This window comes from Cuculus canorus, chromosome 6, assembly GCF_017976375.1.
Source record: "Cuculus canorus isolate bCucCan1 chromosome 6, bCucCan1.pri, whole genome shotgun sequence".
NCBI classification, from domain to species: Eukaryota; Metazoa; Chordata; class Aves; order Cuculiformes; family Cuculidae; genus Cuculus; species Cuculus canorus.
In genome coordinates this window covers 42,371,645-42,390,911 of record NC_071406.1, presented here as the reverse complement: position 1 = coordinate 42,390,911, position 19,267 = coordinate 42,371,645, and the positions used below count along the sequence as shown (strand labels likewise).

The window sequence follows — 19,267 nt, the reverse complement described above, 5'->3', positions numbered from 1 at the left end:
TAATGTAACAAGGTGGACTCTGCGCTTTCTGAAAACTGGAAGAAAAACCTCAGTCTGTTACTGTGTTTGGGAAGATTACGGCATGGCCATAAAATTGGACCAAAATCTGGTGAACTTTGACTTTTTGACTTACAGAGTTTATTTCTTTTTTTTCCTACAGGTTCCCTAACGTCGATGTTTGTCAGGCTTCCTTGCGGTGGTGTTGGGGTGAGTGCTCTCTTTAATGTGTAAATAATGTCTTGTTTGTTCTCCTGGTCCCATTGGTAACAAAAATTGTTGCTTTGCATTCCATCAAGTGGGTAATTGCAGCCAGATGTTACCCATAAACAGGGTCTGCCTGGGGTGCGGGGCTGCAGCGACAGCCTCACGTGCCTTTCTTCAAAAGCAGCGTGAAGATTTTTAAGCTATTTTGGAGAGCTGAAGTGTGTGTGACATTCATAGGCATGTTTCGTCTCTGGCTTTTAGGAGGAGAAACCTCATTTCCCAGGCAGTGATGTTTAATGGTTTAGAGGTTACTGCATTTAAAAGCAACCCTTGAATCCAAAAAAGCTTTCTACATAGAAAGCAAAATGTGCTTTTCATGCTGCTCGTGCTGCGTAGGTGTTTCATCTTCAGTGTTTGTACTTCTGAGCTGCCTGCCCCCTCCTGCAGGTGGAAAACGTGATAATAAAATAGCGAGATCGAAGGGCAATATTTGGGAAGTTCCTGGAGACAGCGAGTTGCTGTGGTTGTGTCTCGGCTACATTACTGTCCTCAGATGGAATGTCCCGCAGGTTACACAGCACAAGGGAATTGCAGTCTCCAGTGTTTGGCATCTTTCATTTCTCGAGCTCCAGGACAACCGTGCCTGAATTCTGAAGGAGGTGACTAAAATACCCCTCCATCTGTCTCAGCAAAGCTGAGCAGCGGTTTTCATCTGTCAAGATTCTGTATAATAAAAAGACTTCATTGTTGTTGTTGTTGGTTCCCATAAGGCTGGAAAAACCCCGAATACCTTTCAAATACCTCGTGTTGAAGGTTTGCCTCGTTGTTTTGCTTTGGAGTCTTGAAAACTTGAAAGTTTTTCTTTCAAGTCAGACTTTCTGCCTTAAAGTTTCTGTGGAGGGTGACAGTTCAGAAAATCTCGGAGAACAGGAAGGGAAAAGAATGAGAAGAGACAATAAAAGGCATTGTGTTTGAAAATTCACAGTGGTAGTTCTTATGCATAATTGTAACTCGTGAGGTTGAATTTGGAGGTCTGGATTCTGTTATGGAAATGAAACAAAATTGTTTTCTTCCTGAGTCTTTGCAAAATCGCCGCTTTGAAAATTATCCCATCAAAAAAAAAAAAAGAAAGAATAATCGGCGTTTATTCATACCGCCACCGCTGCGCACTCGTACAGATATTTTATTTTGTATTGTAAATATGCTGCAGTCTCCTAATTCATGGCAAATTTTTGGCTAGAGTTTAAAAGGTTTGGATTTACTCTGCCCTGCAGTCAGGCATGCCATTCAAAGCAAGAATTATCATTCGCAAATGAAGACTGAATGGTAACAAGTAGAGACAGTGCCTGAGCCCAGTGCGGTCCCAGAAGTCTTGCATTAAATCCGAAATCAAGGCAGGAAACGCCACAGCACTGGTATTACCGATATGCTGGGAACAGAGATAGCATTTGCAGTTAACTTGCTGGTGGGTTGTCTCCACAGACCCTTAAATATGAAATAAAACATTTGTTGACTTTTGCACAGCGTTTTAGCAGTCTTGACAGATAATTTTCATGTTTTCTAGGAAAACCTTTTTAAAACAAATAATTTACCAGTAATCAGCTATGTGATAGATTTTTCCTAAAAATAGATTTCTGTTGTTTTCCTTGGTTTTCCTTCCCCACTTACCTCAGGATACAGTGCTGACCGTTTTCCCAAGTAACAAGTGATAGGATGACGGGGAGTGCCTTCAAGTTGCGCCAGAAGGAGTTTGGATTGGATATTAGCAAAAATTTCTTCGCCGAAAGGGTCCTCAGGCGCTGGCAGAGGCTTCCCAGGGAAGTCACCATCCCTGGAGGTGTTTAAAAGACAGGTAGATGAGGTGCTCAGAGATATATTTGGTAGTGGACAGGTATGGTTGTGCTTGATGATCTCAAAGGTCTTTTCCAACCAAAGGATTCTATGGTTCTATTTGTTTTGCTGCTTTCATGGCTGGTGCAGAAAAACAAGGTCTTCCTTGGTTTTGAGGATGCATTCCTAATTAGTATACGCACCCCAGCCGTGTATTTGTAGGGAAAATGAGGCCACAGTACGGGGTGATTTGCTGTAGCAAATTTGCACTTGCGCGTGCTCTGAATGGAAGTGTGGACCATCTCCTTTGGAGTAGGAGAGACGGAAGGTGATCTCACAGGGTTCTTCCAACCTCATTTTCTTCTGTCTTTCGAAGTGTGAGATTTGTCAAGAAATCTGGCTTAACAGCGTGATATGTTTATTGAAGAAATAGAGGGAAAACGGCAGTCTTTGTTAGCGTGCCAGCTCTGGGAGACAAGCCGCTCTCGATTTGATTTGCTATGGGAAGCTGTTGGAAGAAGCCTTATAGTAGGATCTTAGCTGGAGCTGAAGAGCAGAAGAAAAGCAGATTATTTTCTGCATGAAAGAGGATGACAAGATATTTTTGAGATACATTTAATATATTGTTTTCAAGGAAATCAGGAAAAAAAAATAACAGAGCCTGGGGTAAAACATCAGGTACAAAGAATTTTAGTATGAGAGGCATTATAATGTAAATCTGAAAAGTTCTGGTGTGTCAAGACTGCCAGGAGATTGAGTTCTTGTTATGGTGGAATGAAATTATTTCAAATTGCTCTAGCCAGAGGGCTTAAGGGGTGTTTTTCTGCTGCTGTTTGGCAGATGTGGCTGCAAGGTGGCCATACAGCTTTTCTGAGGGACGGAGTTTTATTTAGACTCTCCCTTGCCTGAGACTGCCAGGTCGGAAGAACACAACTCGTTGCTGAGCTGCGTTCGGTCTATGTTTTATCTTTCTCTTACAGTTTGAGAAGGTTGTGGAGAGGCAGCCCTGGTGCTGTGAGAGGTTTGTATGAGCTCTAGTTGCTTCAGAATGGTGAATCTTTTCCCGATGACGCAGGAACATCAGGTGCCTGTGATGATCAGAGCACCTGTAGGACATCATCTTGACTACCAATGGTTTGTAGACGGCGTTTGAAGGACAAGGGATTAATTTAGCCAGGGGTTTTTGTTCTCTCTGACTTTGTCACTTAATGATAAGAGTGGTGTAGGAGATGCTTCATGGGCCTTTGCGTTCAGCTCACCAGGACGCTGCACAGCTTTACAGTTGGCTGACTGCTTTGTAAGGCGAATTGCCTCTGGAGAGCTTGATACTGGTTTTCCAAATACTTTGCAGAGGGCAGACATGATGCCATAAAGAAATGAGGAGAAAAAAAAGAAGTGTTCAAAAATTAGTAGAATAAGGTGGGACTTTCCTTCTTTTGGATTTATTACTGGTTAGAAGATACGAAATAGCAGTCAGAATTACAGTCCCCAAGAAATCTGTGTATTCGCTGAAATGTTGCAGTGCAGGGGATGGGTCATAAGCCGGTGTCCTTTGCTGATGGTATTAAACTTATTGGGGGTCATCAAAGCAAAAACTGTCTGCAAAGGAATACAGTCTCATGAGAACAAGAAACTTAATAGTAACGTAATACTAATGTAGCACATTAAATTCAGTGTTGGATGCGAAATAATGCCTGTGGGCAGGACGCGGACTGGCCTGGGGCAGGTGAAAGCTGGGTGGTTGCTGTTTCTTCTAATTCGTGAGCTGAGGGTGTCGGATAAAATTATGGCCGGAAAGCCTGAAACCAAGTCCTTTTTCTGCAAACAATTAAACAAGGCAGTTCTCTTCCATAGGGGATGTTATGTTGATTAAAAGAATAGCTGGATCTGAAAAGCGATGCAGAGCAATTTATGAGGGAGAAGCCCATGAAGAGCTGCTAAGTGCCAAAAAGGAGGATGAAGTCTAGAGCATGGGCTACTGGAAGTTCTTACTGGCAAGCGAGACAAGGTTAAAGAGCGAAGGAGCAGGAAAAAGTTGAGAGCAGGTTGCTTCATCATATAACACCTTTCAACTTCTCTCTTTAAAAACTAAGTCACGGTGTCTCAAATTCGGTGAGGAAAAGTGGAATTTTGTTTCCCTGGTGCTTGGAAACTCTTGGTTTTCTTTTTTTCCCCCCTCATCGGTTTGCTTTATATGAAGAAGCCTTCCCATCGCCATGGTGGACACTCACAAACCTCCCATCTGCAGGCGTTGATCGTAGCCGGAAAGGAAGAAAACACAGAAGTACTTCTGTCAACAGATGTGAGCTCCAATTTAAACAACAGTAATTTATTCCTGCTGATCTTTAGCAGCATCAGCAAGGGCAGTATGTGGTATTTCTGCTTTAAGGTGTTAGTTACCTTTACTTCTCCGCAGCACACACTCATTTCTTAATGCATGACTTAGATGCACCAGCACGGTACATAATCCAGGATAATTAGAAGAAGATTTTGGAGAAAAGAGTTCAAGCTTTGTAAATTACTTCTGGTGTACTTGAATCTGAATTCTTCCAGACACTCAAAGCCATGGTCTTCTGATAGCTAATAACTTTATTTTCTTGCGTCTGGAGTATTTTTTTTTTTTCCTCTCGGTGTTCTAAAGATATATAAAGATCTCAGGCTTTAAAAAAATGCTCATAGCATTTTTGATCTCTTCCTGAATATGTTATTCTGTTGTAAAGTCTTGATTAGAACGTATAAAACTCTTTACCTCTGCAAGAAAAGGACATTATTGCAGAGCAGAGACCACAAAGAGGACTTCCGTGGAACATAAATGAGAAGAGAATAATTAACAAGTCTTAGCAGAACAAAATGTGAGCGTGGTTATTAAATCAGTGCTTTAGAGCAGTAGGAGACACCGCTGGGTACAGACAGCTCAGTGGCAGCGCAGACGGTGCGTGCTGCTGTCGCCTGAGTGTGATGATGAGCAGTGATGAGGGAAGAGCAGAACTCCATTGCTCCCCTCTGCTTTGCAGAGCCTTGAGCTGCTGTGCAACTTGTCTCTACCTGTCCCTATGCTTAATTTCTTATCTGCATAGCTCTTCAGCTAAAGAAAAGGTTAGAATAATGAAACCTTTTCTAAGGCTCTTGTTTCGTTTTGAAATGGTAGAGCACACAACGTGAGCAGGAGCCTCATCTTCTGTGTTAATAAAGACTTCAGGTTTATAAGGGAGGAAGAATTCTTTCAGGTTTCACCCTGAAATATCTTAGACATTCGTTGTAGAAGAGGGCCTGCGTCAAACCGTTTACCCTTGACTTCTGCACTCCCTCATCGTATTCTAATAACAGTTCACGCTGTAAAGGTTAAGAGCCTGCAGCAGGTCCCTGGGGCTGAATTCCCTCTCCCCATCTCTGATGGAGTGCTCTCCTACAGGCTCACCTATCAGAAACAGCAGCTTTGTGATTGGAATGATCAAGGCATTAATATTATTCTCAAGAAGACAAGTGTGCTGATCACGACGACTGCACCTCATCCAGCAGCGGCAGATGTGGAAAACTCAGTATCTCTGACACGGTTGTATCCTCCAGCTTGGGAGAAAAAAGAGAAATATACACTGTTGGATCAACAAAAGGCAAGAAATATGCTTCCTCTCTGCGTAAAGTCCTTCCAGATGGTAAGGCTTGATATGCTGTCCCAGCAGCAACTCCTGTGATGGCAGCTACATCAAAGAGCTCATAGGCAGGGAAAGCCAAATAGCGTCTCCCCTGTAATGAACTTCAGAGTTCAGGAATGATGGAGAGGTCAACAGCAGCCTGTGCACCGAACAGCAGCAGCTTCAGCGCCGGAGAGCAGTCCGGCTCAGGACCACATTAATAACATTTTCCACCATGGCAGAGCCTACACCCCGCTGCTGCAGAGCACTGATGGCTGCAGAGGGACTGCTCAAACACTTACAGCCACACGGATGATGAAGTGCTGCCTTGGAGTAGGGCCCAGTGGTCTCCAGACATCCGTTCCAGGGAAGATGACTGAGTGTTAAATCCTTATCTTGGAGATGTTTGCACGCGGGATGGGGCAGTGGAGAGCTCGCGGGTGGCAGTGGGCATGGCTGGATCTAGTCCTCCTCCTGATGGGTAGGTGAGTGTGAGGGCGTGGAAAAGTTACTGAAATCACAGGTGGAATGCTTTTTTTCTAAGTACTTAATTTCTTTCTGCAGAAATAATAACTCTTTAAAACCACGCTGTCTTGCCCTCCTCGTTCTTATTGAAATGTTGCCAAGACAAGCCCCGTTTCTGCAGGCATCAAAGGGGCTGAACGTGGTGGTATTTGGCTCAGGCACTGGTGACTTCTGCGTGCTTTATGGGGAAGGCTAGCACTAACAGATGTCTGGGGAGACCTGAGGGTCTGCCGGTCCCATAGGTAAAGCTGGGATTAAGACATGAATTTGGGTTTTTTTCCACTGCTTTGGTGACTCACAGTGAATAAAGATGGTCCTCTGCAGTTCTTCATCCGTGGAAGGCACCTGGTGCTCGCTGTGGCAGGGTGGAGAGGGAAGCTCTTAGCTACTGGTGTCCTGCAGCATTTTCTTTAAAGACCAAGAAAGACAGATTAGATGTGTTCAAAGATGGGTAAGATATGCTCAGTGCAGCTGTATTGCAGCTGAGCAAAGTGAGGCCAAGGGAACTGTGGCAGTCATCTCTTAGCAAAAGGCAAGTCGATGTTCTCTGTTGTTTAAACCATGAGTGTCCCCCACTCACGGATGCTGCGGGAAGATGATCTGAGGATGAAGGCTGATGGATCATAGAATCATAGAATGGTTTGGGTTGGAAAGGACCTTAAAGATCATCCAGTTCCAACCCTCTGCCATGGGCAGGGACACCTCCCACTGCACCAGGTTGCTCAAAGCCCCATCGAACCTCGCCCTGCAAACCTCCAGGGATGGGGCAGCCACAACTTCTCTGGGCAACCTGGGCCAGGGCCTCATCACCCTCACAACAAAACATTCCTTCCTAATATCTAATCTGAATCTCCCCTCTTTCAGCTTAGAACCATTGCCCCTCATCCTATTACTTTTCTCTGCGATCAGGAGCCCCTCCCGAGCTTTCCTGTAGGTCCCCTATAAGTACTGGATCCCCCAAAGGAATGTCATGGTGTCATCCTGATTGCAAAGCAGCTTGACCAGCCCATAACATTTTTACAGGTCTGCTGGTGAGGAGCCCAAAGACAGACCCTGCCAGAGCACTAATGCACTGGTCAGCAGGGAGGAGAAGAACCTTGGTCTTCTTCCCACCTTGCTAAGGGCTTTTTGGAGGGATGCGATCACAGCAGTCCCATCTCCCACGTGTGTGCAGTACTGATCCAGGACTCCTGGCGGTGTCATGCCTAACTCTGACTCCATCGTACTTCTGTTCCCGTGGTACTGCACAAGTTTATGGGGTCCAGGGGAGCCTTTGTACCACAAACAGTCACTGTAGGGCTTTTACGACAACGCAGTGGCTTCCCCCGAATGGGAGGCAGTGCACGTATTGGCAGCTTTACCACACAGAGGTGGCTTTTTGATATTCTCCAACTGCTTTCGTGGTTTACTGTGACTTCAAAAGCATCTTCAGCACAGATGCTGTCAGAAGCTGTCCGCGATAGCAGGCCTGGGACCATTCCCACTGGCTTTAGCAGATCGATGGATCGATATCACGTGGAGTGACTTGGCATTTCCCTGCAGCTCAGTGAGCAGCCTGGATGCCAGACAAAACAAGTAATCTCTTTCTTTCCTTCTCCTTTGCCGTTGTTTCCATAAATAAGCTCCACATAGAGTAACGTGTGAAAAATAGCTGGTGATCCTTTGCCTTGAGAACTATTACATTTATCCCGTGATGTTCCTGGGCAGCCGAGCTGGCCTGACGTGGGACAGCCCTGGCAGTCTGGCTTTTGCAGAGACTGTGACTGGCAAGAAGCAAACAAGGTTTGCTTTTGTCACGACGTGCAAGATGAGCTGAGGGTGCAGCGGAGGAGATCCAGAGCTTCAGCCTGGAAACAGCCCCCCGGGAGCCGTCCTTCCTGCTCTGCTCTTCCCAGAGTTGCCGGCTGAACGGCAGTGAAAGCATCAACAGGCATTTGGTCTCATGTCTGCAAGCTGATCTTGTCTTCGTGTGGTTGTTGGGGTGAATGTGGTAAAAGCCAATGCTTCTCGCGTTTTGTTTCAAATTAGGATGTGATCCCGTACAGTACTGACACAGGGCTGTTTGCAGAATGCCTCGCTCTGCTCTTGGGCTGTCTGCGTGTTTTCAAGGGGAAAATACGCGAGGACAGTGGTCCTGTCAAATGTTGGCATTGGAGTAAGTGTCTGGCCAGCAGCTAGATGTTGAAGGTCTGATGTTAGCTCTGATGAGACAGGGTTGATCTTATGTTTCCTCGGGAAAGCTGCTGTCAGCATAACCTTACCCTGGCAGTCCAGGGCAGGCGTCTTTTAATCATCCATTACTAAGTGTCCTTCTTTAGTGTGAGTTTTTTGTTTTATAGACTTATTGAATGATTTTGTACAGCTTTTTATTTTGTCTGAGATCAGTTTCCTCCAGCAGTTAAAGAGAAAAACTGATATTTTGGTGTTGGTAGGATTATTGGTAGGTGTCACCTGGAAATTTGCAGTGCTGGGGATGCTGAATTTGCTCCTCTGGTACAGCACTGGCACTTCAGCATTGCAGAGCTCTTGCGAGCGGTCACCTCTTGAGTGTTGTTTGGTTGGAGGGACACAGGGTAGCAATGATGGGTGGTCATTGTTGGGGTCCCAATGGTCTCAGCTCTAATGCTGCAAAGATCAATTCTGCAATTTAATTCATTTAAAATTAACACATTTAAATTAAATACATAGATGTTTTTATGTATGTAATACACATCAGTAACTTCTTTATAAAGTGTGGCTCTGTTTCCTGCCTGTCCTCATTGCTTCTAAACACGGTCCCTGTGTGTCTCCACTAGGTTGACAGTGACACGATTTGGAATGAGGTTCACTCGTCTGGTGCTGCTCGCCTGGCCGTGGGCTGTGTCATTGAGCTTGTTTTCAAAGTAGCCACAGGAGAACTGAAGGTTGGTATGAAAATAACTCTTGACTTTGATATAGCCTCTGTACGGGACTCACCTCAGGGCTGTGTTGTGCAGGAGGTCCAGTTTGCTTCATTTTAATACACCATCTGGCTTTAGTCATAAAAATCTTCGGGAATATCAGCACGTGAACGCCAGACTCCTGGTGAATGTTCTTATGCACTGATAAAAAGGAAGAAAGAAACCAGAGCAGCAAGTGGAATCGCTGTTCCAGCGCTATCTGAGGGCCTTGCCGCTGCCTTCAGCTGGGCCAGCCTGGCGGCTGTTTCAGTGACCTCATGCAGAATACTTCTTTCCCCTGCGTGGAAGGAAATGCTGTACCAACCAGTAAAATCCCTGTGGACTTTTTTCCCCTCCTCCAAAACAAGGGAGAGCATCATCCACTGCTCTGGTCTTGTGAGGAAACTATGGAGAACAACTCCCTAGTTCCAAAGCAGAATTAACGCTTCTGGCTGCAAGCCCTGCATCCATCTTTGTGCGATAAACACACCTTTCTGTCTCTTTCCTTAATTTTCTTATTTTTTTGTGTGTAGAATGGATTTGCTGTTGTTCGGCCTCCAGGTCACCATGCAGAAGAGAGCACACCCATGTAAGTACACGTCTCTGCTTTGTCACCTTGCTTCAGTCTGTTGTGCGATCTGCAGCTGGAAATTGGAAAGGCAGTTTGTTACGTTATTGTTGCAAATTTTTTCCTTATCAATACGCAAGACACGGATTATAGCTCCCAATAGTTCTCTGGAACAGGGAAGATCCTGTTTAGTGGGTTTGAGTTGGGTATATCTGAGGAAGAATCAGCACTAAGTTGTGCTTTGAAAAAGCAGTGATGCTTTTATTTGCTTTACTCTGTGAATTGTTTTAAATTCAATGTTGATGGTTTGTCCAATGTGTGGAAATCAAGTACATGCAACTGACAGCAGTAACAACAGACATAACTGTGTGCCGGGGTCACAACACTGAATTAGGAGGGTGTCAGAGTGGGAAGGCTTTGCAAAGCAAAAGCTGAAGTTGGGTGTCTTCCACGTGTCCAATATAGCAGGGTTTGACATCAGACTGTTTTAAAATCAGGGTCCTGTGCATAAATTGTGTTGACTTTATGTATCTGTATGCGTTATGTTGGCTTCACATGTGCTGAAGTTTTGTATCTTGGGTGCTTTAGCCCCCTTTGAGAGATGAAGAGTCCAGAGGAGGCCACGAAGATGATCCAAGGGCTGGAGCACCTCCCATATGGGAACAGTCTATGAGAGTTTGGGTTGTTCAGCCTGGAGAAGAGAAGGCTCCGGGGAGAACTTAGAGCAGCCTTCCAGTACTGAAAGGGGCTCCAGGAAAGCTGCGGAGGGGCTCTTGATCAGGGAGTGCAGGGATAGGATGAAAGAGCAATTTTGTGCTGAAAGAGGGGAGATTTATATTAGATTATAGGAAGAAACGTTTTCCTGTGAGGATGGTGAGGCCCTGGCCCAGGTTACCCAGAGAAGCTGTGGCTGCCCCATCCCTGGAGGGGTTCCAGGCCAGGTTGGATGGAGCTTTGAGCAGCCTGATCCAGTGGGGGGTGTCCCTGCCCATGGCAGGGGGATTGGAACTGAATGAGGTTTAAGGTCCCTTCCAACCCAAACCACTGTATGGGTGCTTGCTCTCGAGTTCCCCTTAACTTGTTTTGCAGCCTGCTCTGAGCATGTCTGCTCCCTCCAAGCCTATACACTGCAGTGCTCCAGCCCTGGGTTCTTTCCCTGCCCTTTTCCACCTCCCCATGTCCTCACCCATCAGCTGCTGTCCCATTTGCCCACTCGCGATGCTGGAGAGCAGCATCCATTGCAGCAGGTTTGGGCAAGTGTGAAACGTTCCCTGTTTCCAGGGAGATGGCAGGACACCTGCTGCTGCGTTTGGGTTCCTGATTGAACACGTATGCATCTTCCAGGGAGGAAAGAAAAGTGAAAGTAGAACAATTTCTTCGTTGTATCAGGATGATGGATGCACTGGGACCAAGAAAATCTATAATTAACACTTCTCTTTTTCCTCTTTTCTCCCCCCTCACATCACCTCCAGGGGCTTCTGCTATTTTAACTCTGTGGCAATCGCAGCCAAACTGCTCCAGCAAAGACTGAACGTTAGCAAAATCCTTATAGTGGACTGGGTGAGTAAGTGCTGGTTCTTACCCTTCAGGACAGCATTTGGAAATTTTTCTGGGCTTTTTTTCTTGAGAGGGCAACTCTGGCTTTGTAAGTCAGTGAAAAAAAAAAGTCTCTTGTGGTCTGCATGCCAAAAAATGTTTTTCAAACTTGGGGTTTTTTTGTTAAAATGCTTTAAATAAAATAAGTATTTCTTAAAGGGTCCATAGCTTTCATAATAAAATTAAGAAGTAGTTGCTTGCTAAGCATAATCTCATGGATGGGTAACAGCGAACCATGCTGAAATTTGGTTATTTTTTTTCTGAAGGGTTTTGACCTTAAGTGTTAGGATCCACCCCAGCTTTCTTTTCCAGATGTGAGGGCCAGGTACTGAGAGGGATGGGCTGTCTGGCACAGCTTGGCCGTTGGTCTGGAGGGTCTCAGTGTCCATGTCCCGTGTGAGCGGGCAGGCAGTCAGAAGCGATCTCTACATTGGAACAAAACAGTGGAATACTCTGCAGGCAGCGTAGTCCATTTGAGAAGGAGCCTGTTCAGGATTTTGCTATGGCAATGTATAGATTTAAAAATGTGCCTGATTGATTTTAGAGATTTAAAAATGTATTTATGTGGCTGTGAAAGCATTTGAGTTGCTGGGTGTTGGCCAAGAGATTTGATTAGATTGCCACAGATCTCCCGTGGGCTGGACCTACGGATTGAAATGGATGGATTTGTCTTTTTGGCCTACTTTTTCTCACTTCCCACCAGCTGTTCATGTCAGAAAAGGGCCTTTTGAATACCCGTCCTGCGTTTCTGCACCAAGTAGTAGCAAGGCAGCAGGGAGTCCGGGTAATGGGTTTGTGTCATTTAACCTTCTTGGGTCCAGCAGAACTTTGCTGGGCACTTGTATCAGAGATCACCTCACAGACCAATTAAAAATGCAGAGTTGGCATAACTACTGTGGTCTCTCCATCCCCTAAGACTAGGTATGAATCCGTTTGTCTCCAGGGAAAGTGATCCTGGCCTCAGTTTTGGTTTAAGCTTGAGACTGCATTTACCCCCATTCATCCCATGTATTAAACAAGGAATGTAACCTGAAGCCAGCTGTGCGGAGTGAGTTACTCTCATTTGGGATAAACTGCTTCAGCTAGATCAGAGGAGCACAGAAAACAAAGCAAACAGCAAAGAAAACCCTTCCAAATCCCAAGTTGATGGCTTTAATCTGCGTTTTTGCTAAGACACTAACCTCGCTCATATAATGCAATCTCTGTCCCTGAAGGATGTTCACCACGGGAACGGTACTCAGCAAGCTTTCTACAATGATCCTAATGTTCTTTATATTTCACTACATCGCTATGATGATGGGAACTTCTTTCCAGGCAGTGGTGCTCCGGACGAGGTAAGAGCGTGGATCAGCATAGCATCCCCCACTGTCTGATAGAACCTACCTGGGGCTGTGATTCAGTGCCCCCAAGATCTCAGGGAGCCTCTGCCAGGCGAGGCTTGGAGAGAAGCTCGTGCCACCACTCCCACACTCGTGCCTGTTAGTGCCCCATCGAGAATGTATCATCTGGGTTTTTGCCTTGGCACCTTCTCATCCAAGTCCTAACAGCCATGGGCATTGTGTCCTGCCCTGCAAGCTGGGAGGAAGGCGCAGGCCTTGGCTGACGAGGAGAAAATGAGATAATACAATTAGGGGCTCCAGCCCTTGTGGGAGAGCCTGTTCGAGAGGAGCCCTTTGCCAGCTGTCCCAGCACTCCTTGTACTTGTCAAGATCTCCCCCTCGTAGGCATCATTTGTTTCTTAGAGGCAGGAGGAACAGGTTTTCTGTGGCTGTAGCACCGGTGCTTGGATTTCCTGGCACAGCCTTGGAGCCATCCATCTCCCCTTCTCCTGGCCCTGCTGAGGCTTCCCGTCACACTGCCCCAGCGGTGGGATTTCACACCGGCCGCACTGGACTAAATCCACCGGGTCCTGGTGGTCTCCTCAGGGCCTGCAGCAGAAGGGCCGGGCCAACGGAGGTGGGAGCCCTTCCTCCCTGAATCCTGGGTGGATGCTCCTACATCTGTAGCGTCCTCCCTCGTACTCTAGGCTGGCCGGGAATGCTGTCCTTCCAGAGTTAAAGCCGTCTTTGGATGGTTGACCAATGCGGTGCTGTTCACTGAGCAGCTGCTCGACTGACTGAGGGCATCAGGACCTTCCCTCCTCCTCCGTGGGTATGCGGATGAGCTCTGCCTGGCTAGTGAGCTGGGAAATTAAAATGCAGGAGAGAACAATCACTACTTGTGTTATCCAATCAATTAAACCTTCACTGGCCTGTAAGACCCATTTAATCTGTAGCTTTGACTTAAATTTGAATTTAAGATGCGTTGTGCCTAAGGAATATTCACTTATTCTCATTCATAGGTGATTGTCAAAGGGAAATTATGTGAAATGCTTAGTTTTGTGTACTCTGAGGCACTGCAGGTGATATCTGAAAACTCCTGGAGTTCTTACCCTGCCAGTTTTATATTTTCTCTTTCGTCAGATATCGATGTTGCTATTTTGATTTCTAAGGAAACTTAAACTTGGTGTGATACTGCTCCATTGCGCTGTTTGCACTGCTGCTGTGAATGAAGAGCAGCCCTGTGCATCAGCCGTAGTTTCTGCTTCAGGGTACACAAAGGTCTCAGAGGCAGTGTTTTTCTGGCCTTTTAATAATCTGGTTACCTGTCTAACAAAATATCTAATGCTGTAAGGAAGCACTGGACTATACCACCCACTCCATATCTACCATTCGTAGTGATTTTTAGATGTGTCATTCCAGAACAAATAAAACAAAGAGTAAAAAATAAATTTTAAAGCCGCAGATGGATAAATAACCCACTGTGGGTGGGTGAATCCCTTGTTTTTCTGCCAGTGGCATTCGCACCAATACAAGGAAAAATGTGAAAGAACAGCTCTGTGGCTTTATCTAGTCTGAGTGATCCGGCTGTGTATTGTACAACACATTAGTTTTAAGTTTATTTTTCATATGCAGAGACCTAAAATAATCCCAAAGCCCAGGCTGGGTGTGTAGGAGTGCCGAACCCCGCACGGAGCTGCTGGCTCCGTAGCAGCAGGTACTGCCCAGCTCCCTTCTACCCGCAGGGACCCTCACGTGCTCGGGCGGCTGCGAGGTTCCCCGCTTGATAAAGGGACTGAACGCAGGCTTTTGGGTTCCCCTGTGGATGGGGAAGGCATGGCTTGCTTCTTGGCAAGCAAATTACTGGAAAAGGCTGGCTTATTTTTCATTTTTCCCTTTTATCAGATATTAGCAGTCAGTGCAGATGGGGACGTTTTCAAAGGTGGGAATGTACTTATATTTACCACCAATATGTCCCTTAAGCAGCAAAAGTCTCCTCTCTGTGAATCATATTTTTCCCCAGCAGAGGGGGAGCTCGCTCCAATTAAAACTGTGGGCTTTTTCCCCCCCAGCTGGAACTGTAGTGAAATATAAAATATGCTTCTTGAATAAAGCTAAAAATGAATTAAAACAAGATAGTGTATCTCATGCACTCTCCTGCAAAAGAGGAAGAGGATCCGCTCGATGAGGTGTTTTGTAAGTGGGCAGCAAACGCCGCTGGTCCACAGCTCCCACAGAGATCAGAGCGTGGAGGGGTTTTATTTTCACTCCTGTTCTGGGGACCAGATCACTCCAGAGGGAAGAATTAAGCTCACTATCACCAAGCTATTGAATCAAAATCCATATTCAACTGAAAGAATATTAAGACAGCAGAGATGTGTTGTCAGAGTTTGCTGTTTCTGGATGTGTAATTAACAGTACCGTGTCCCTTTTTCAGGTTGGCACAGGAGCAGGAGTTGGGTTCAATGTTAACATGGCCTTCACTGGTGGCCTTGATCCACCCATGGGAGACACAGAATACTTAACTGCTTTCAGGTAATATTGAAGTTTTCATCTTATAAACGTGTTTTTCACCTGAACTGAGATTTATTTTTTTTTTCCCTTGTACGGTCCTCCTTAATCTTGAGTTTCTCTTTTGCTGAGTTTAGAAATACAAGGTTTACGTCTAACTGCAGTTACTTTTTGAGTGCCATGTGGAATAATGCTGAATTAAGTCAGAGGATATTAATGGCCATAAGAATTGTGCCCGTAAGGGACTGATGTACTCAGTGCTCAGCACTGATTGACGGATGAATGTAAAATGCCTACTGATGTTAATAAGCTCTTTTATTTATATTTTTTTTTCTGGCTAAAAATTTCTGTGGATAAAGCTACCTGAAAGGGGCAGGGAACCCAGAAGACTTTTTTGACAAGTCATCATGAGTTGAAACTTGGGAGTGAGCTGCCCCAAGGCTTGAGACATCCTCACTGTGCTGCAGACAGTGGCTTCTGGGCAAGTTTTCCCTCCCCTGCAAGAGCTCTGCTCACGGCTCACAGCGCAGCTCGCTCCCAGGTGTACTTAGCAAAGGAACACGGGCTTGTTTCGATAAGCTTTAGATTTTAGTGTTATTCACCCAAGGTATTGAATGCGCTTGTTCCAACCAACTGGGAATTGAGGTGACTGAACTGTTGGGTTTGTGCTTTTCTTGCTGGATTCTGGCTTCTGCCCAGCATCAGCATCTTGGGTGTTATAAGTGAAAATATAACCATCTCTTAAATGTTACTCATCACTCACTGTCAGTGTGAATGAAGGTAAGCGAAACTGTGGAGCTGAATTAATGTGTTGCTGTGTTCCTTGAGTAGCAGCGATAGTAATGCCAGATACAAACCACTGTGCTGGGCTGTACAGGCACGTTCAAATGTGCTCAAAAAAAAATGGTGCCATTTGAGTCTCCAAAGGGAGCAGGGGATGAAGCCGCTTGTTGACTCACTTCACCATGTCCTGCTGGTCTTACTGTTCTGCTCAAGGAAGCATATGATACCTGGAGGTCACAGGAATGTACCTGCAGGGGATCATGTGATCTGATCCTTACTTTCCTCCTCGTACCGGCATCATCGGAAGAGGTGTGTGAAGCCAAACGCGTGTTAGCTGATCTACGGTCGTGCACATCCAGATTGTGGTGTCTCTGAGCAGTGTCCCTGAGGGAGCACTGCAAGGTACAGGTTGAACATCCGAGCAGCTGATGGGCAAAATACCCCAAGAGGGCAACTGTACGTCACTGTCATTCTGGGGACCTGCTGCAAGCCTGGAGTGATGCAGTTGCCTCCCAGACCTGCAGGGAATGGAAATGGAAGGTGTTAAAATTAACTGTGGAAGCAGCAGAAGGGTAAGATGAAACGAAGGCAGATCTCTGGGTAGAGGAGAACCTGTGGTGAATAGAGGCCATTGTGAGACCCTACTTTTCCTTTTGGATACTCTTTGCCCAATGAGTATCATTCTCTGACCTGCAGGATACACCGGCTTCTTAGAGCCTGTTCGGTTCCACCTCCCGCCTCCCCTGTGCTGTGGGTCCATCCTCCCCAACTGGCATCTTTTTTAACAGTTGAAGTGGTTTTCTGTCCTCAAACCAGATTTAATGCACTTCTGGCAACCACCCCTTAAAAATTCAGGGAGACACACACTTGCCAAAACATGGGACGCGGATTTCTGGTGACAGACAGATGGAATATCACCTTTATGGAATAGCATTAAAACCGGGAGCATTATTTTCTGTTCTTCCCTGTATGCGTATTTATATTTCGTTTTACTGAGTAAAAAGAGCTTTTACTCTTCAGGCTGCCATTAAAAAGCCTTCACAGAGTGTATACAATTTAAAATAACATCTAGTCAAATAACTGTCATTTGTCTCGATGTTTTATTCCTGTTACAGGAAAGCAGCACTTTCCTCCAAAGTGGAAGTCTGTTTATCCCAGCAGTCAACAAGACTGATGTCTTCATTATAAAGAGAGAACCCGTAGCTCGTGGTGGAGTGACGTACTTGCTATTAAATATTAATTGAGTTTCAAGGCTCCTGGAAAATGGCTCAGTCTGCACAGTAAGACCTTTGCCAGCCGTTCCTTAAGAGGCACTGGTGTCTTTTTGCCCGGAGACTGCAGCTATTTGGGGAAGATATTTTGGAGCTAGTCACAGCCCTGATTTTGCTGGGCTTTTGGGATGCTGTGGCTCGTCTTCCTCGGTAACACCTCCCGTAGTCTGCCCCGTGTGCACATCTTCAGTCAATAAGTTAAATTGGAAGCTTCTTTTTAATCTTATGCCAAGTTGGTCGTGATAATACATTATCAAGTGACCTTTTTAAATCTTAAACAGCTTCTTTGAGAAACACTCCCCCCCCTCCCCCCCCGAATCTTCCTATTGATTTTAATGTAAAATAATGCTTTGAAGTTTGCAATTTATAGTCCCCTGAGAGTTAGAAAGTGAAGGGAATGGGTCATATATCCTTCCCCCCCCCCTTTCTTTTCTTGTGTTAGTCTCTTGAGACAATGCATGCCTTCAAGGCAGCACCTTGTTATTCCACCCCGTTGAATGCCACGTTGCATTTGCCGGGGATCAAACCTAAGATGAAGAAAAGATAAGAAAATTGGCCATAATGAACTCCAGAAGCAGCAGGCATTTTCACCATGAACTTGGAAACTCACAGTGGAGAACTGAGCTTTAATTCAAACCAGTCCAAATGCCAAACTGTGAGGCTTTGAAGTCTGTAGAGGAATCAGTGGAAATCCTTTGAGCCAGGCAAAGATACTGATATACTTTTTCTACTTTTTTTTTTTTCAAGCCTTAACTCTTCACATCCTTGTCTGCTTTTAGGGAAGAAAGCGCTCTTTTTACGTAAAACAAGCAGGATAAAAATAAGCAATGTGCTTTTCATTTTTTGTTGTTCTATTTCAGGATGAGTTGGTGTATGGATTTGATAAAAGCCTGTGCTCTAATGAAATAATAACTGAGATAATTATCCTCATAAATTAGTCTTCTGATGAGTGAGTGAATAAATCCCAATGAAACTTATCAGCCCCGCACTGAAAACCTATTTCAGTGTCGTTTTACTCTTCCCAAAGAAAGGATGGTAACTTGCATCAGTGGTTTTTCTACTGAGGATTTCTTCTATGAATATTGGCTTCCCCGTATTTGCAGTGCAGCGCTGGGCTGGGCAGGTTAGCCTCACCTCTTCACGTTTATTAATTCCACCGAGCCATTTCAAATGTGAGAACAAGAGTTAAAAATGCGAAGCGGAGAGCAGCCTCACCTCGCGCTTTGTCGCTTATTGTCTTCATAACCAAGGGCTGAAATCACCGGCCGCCCCGTCTCGAGGTCGGGGTAATATCACGATTGCTGTAATTTTTGGGGGGGAGCAGGGTGGAGTCCCCCCTGTCACTAATAAGATGTGCAGAAGGGATTTGGGGAGTTCGCTGCGAGCTTGGCGCTGCTCCACCCCATCGTAGCGGCGGCTCTGCCTGCCCGAGACAGCGTGACATTATGATTTAGCTGACCGTCCGCTGGGCGAAGGGCCCGCGCTGAACTCACCGCCCGAGTATGTGGGCAACACAGATTGCACAGATTAGGCAGAAATGTAGTAAACTCTAATGCGAAAAACGCAGGGCATATAATTTGAAAAGTCCTTAACTCATCAAAATGTTACTGTCTTCCTCGCTGTTGTTCCGTAGTTATAGAAACAAACAGTTGTAAAATTCGGGGCTTTTGTTTTGGTTTTTTTTACTGGAGTCTGTTGTGCCCCAGCTTGTTATACAAGCAGAAATCATGTTTGCTTCTATAAATTCTCAAAACCAGGGTGTGCAGACGCAGCTAAGAGACCCGCGGGAAACAAGCGAAGGCTGCGACTTGTTGGTTATTACAGGAGAACAGAGAGCCCTTGGTGAGACTGGAGTACGTTATCCAGAGTTTTCCTCTGAATTTACTATAAGATATTTCCCTGATGGTTCTAGCAGTCGTGTTGTCTCGTACAATATTCTTTTTCCTTCTCCTTAGGTCTTCTCCACAATTCTAATTCCACGTACAGCTTGATTCCCCGTGAGTTTTATTTTTATTTAAAACACCTCAAGCAGAAGCAACAGCCGGGATGGTACTGGGAAGGTCCCTCCTCCTGCCCTTCTCAGAAAGCGTTAAACGAGCTCAGGAGCCAG

The 19,267-nt window shown here is 45.5% G+C and overlaps 1 protein-coding gene across 10 annotated transcripts in view; it reads left to right on the top strand.

Annotated features, from left to right (window-relative positions):
* HDAC4 (histone deacetylase 4) overlaps window positions 1-19,267 on the top strand; it is a 257,352-nt gene that overhangs the window by 222,452 nt on the left and 15,633 nt on the right. For all 10 annotated transcript variants that reach the window (XM_054069684.1, XM_054069691.1, XM_054069685.1 and 7 more), the window contains 6 exons: window positions 161-207; window positions 8,987-9,094; window positions 9,643-9,698; window positions 11,150-11,237; window positions 12,488-12,607; window positions 15,030-15,127. In XM_054069684.1, the coding sequence (XP_053925659.1) occupies window positions 161-207; window positions 8,987-9,094; window positions 9,643-9,698; window positions 11,150-11,237; window positions 12,488-12,607; window positions 15,030-15,127 (517 nt within the window). The remainder of the gene's footprint in view (window positions 1-160; window positions 208-8,986; window positions 9,095-9,642; window positions 9,699-11,149; window positions 11,238-12,487; window positions 12,608-15,029; window positions 15,128-19,267) is intronic.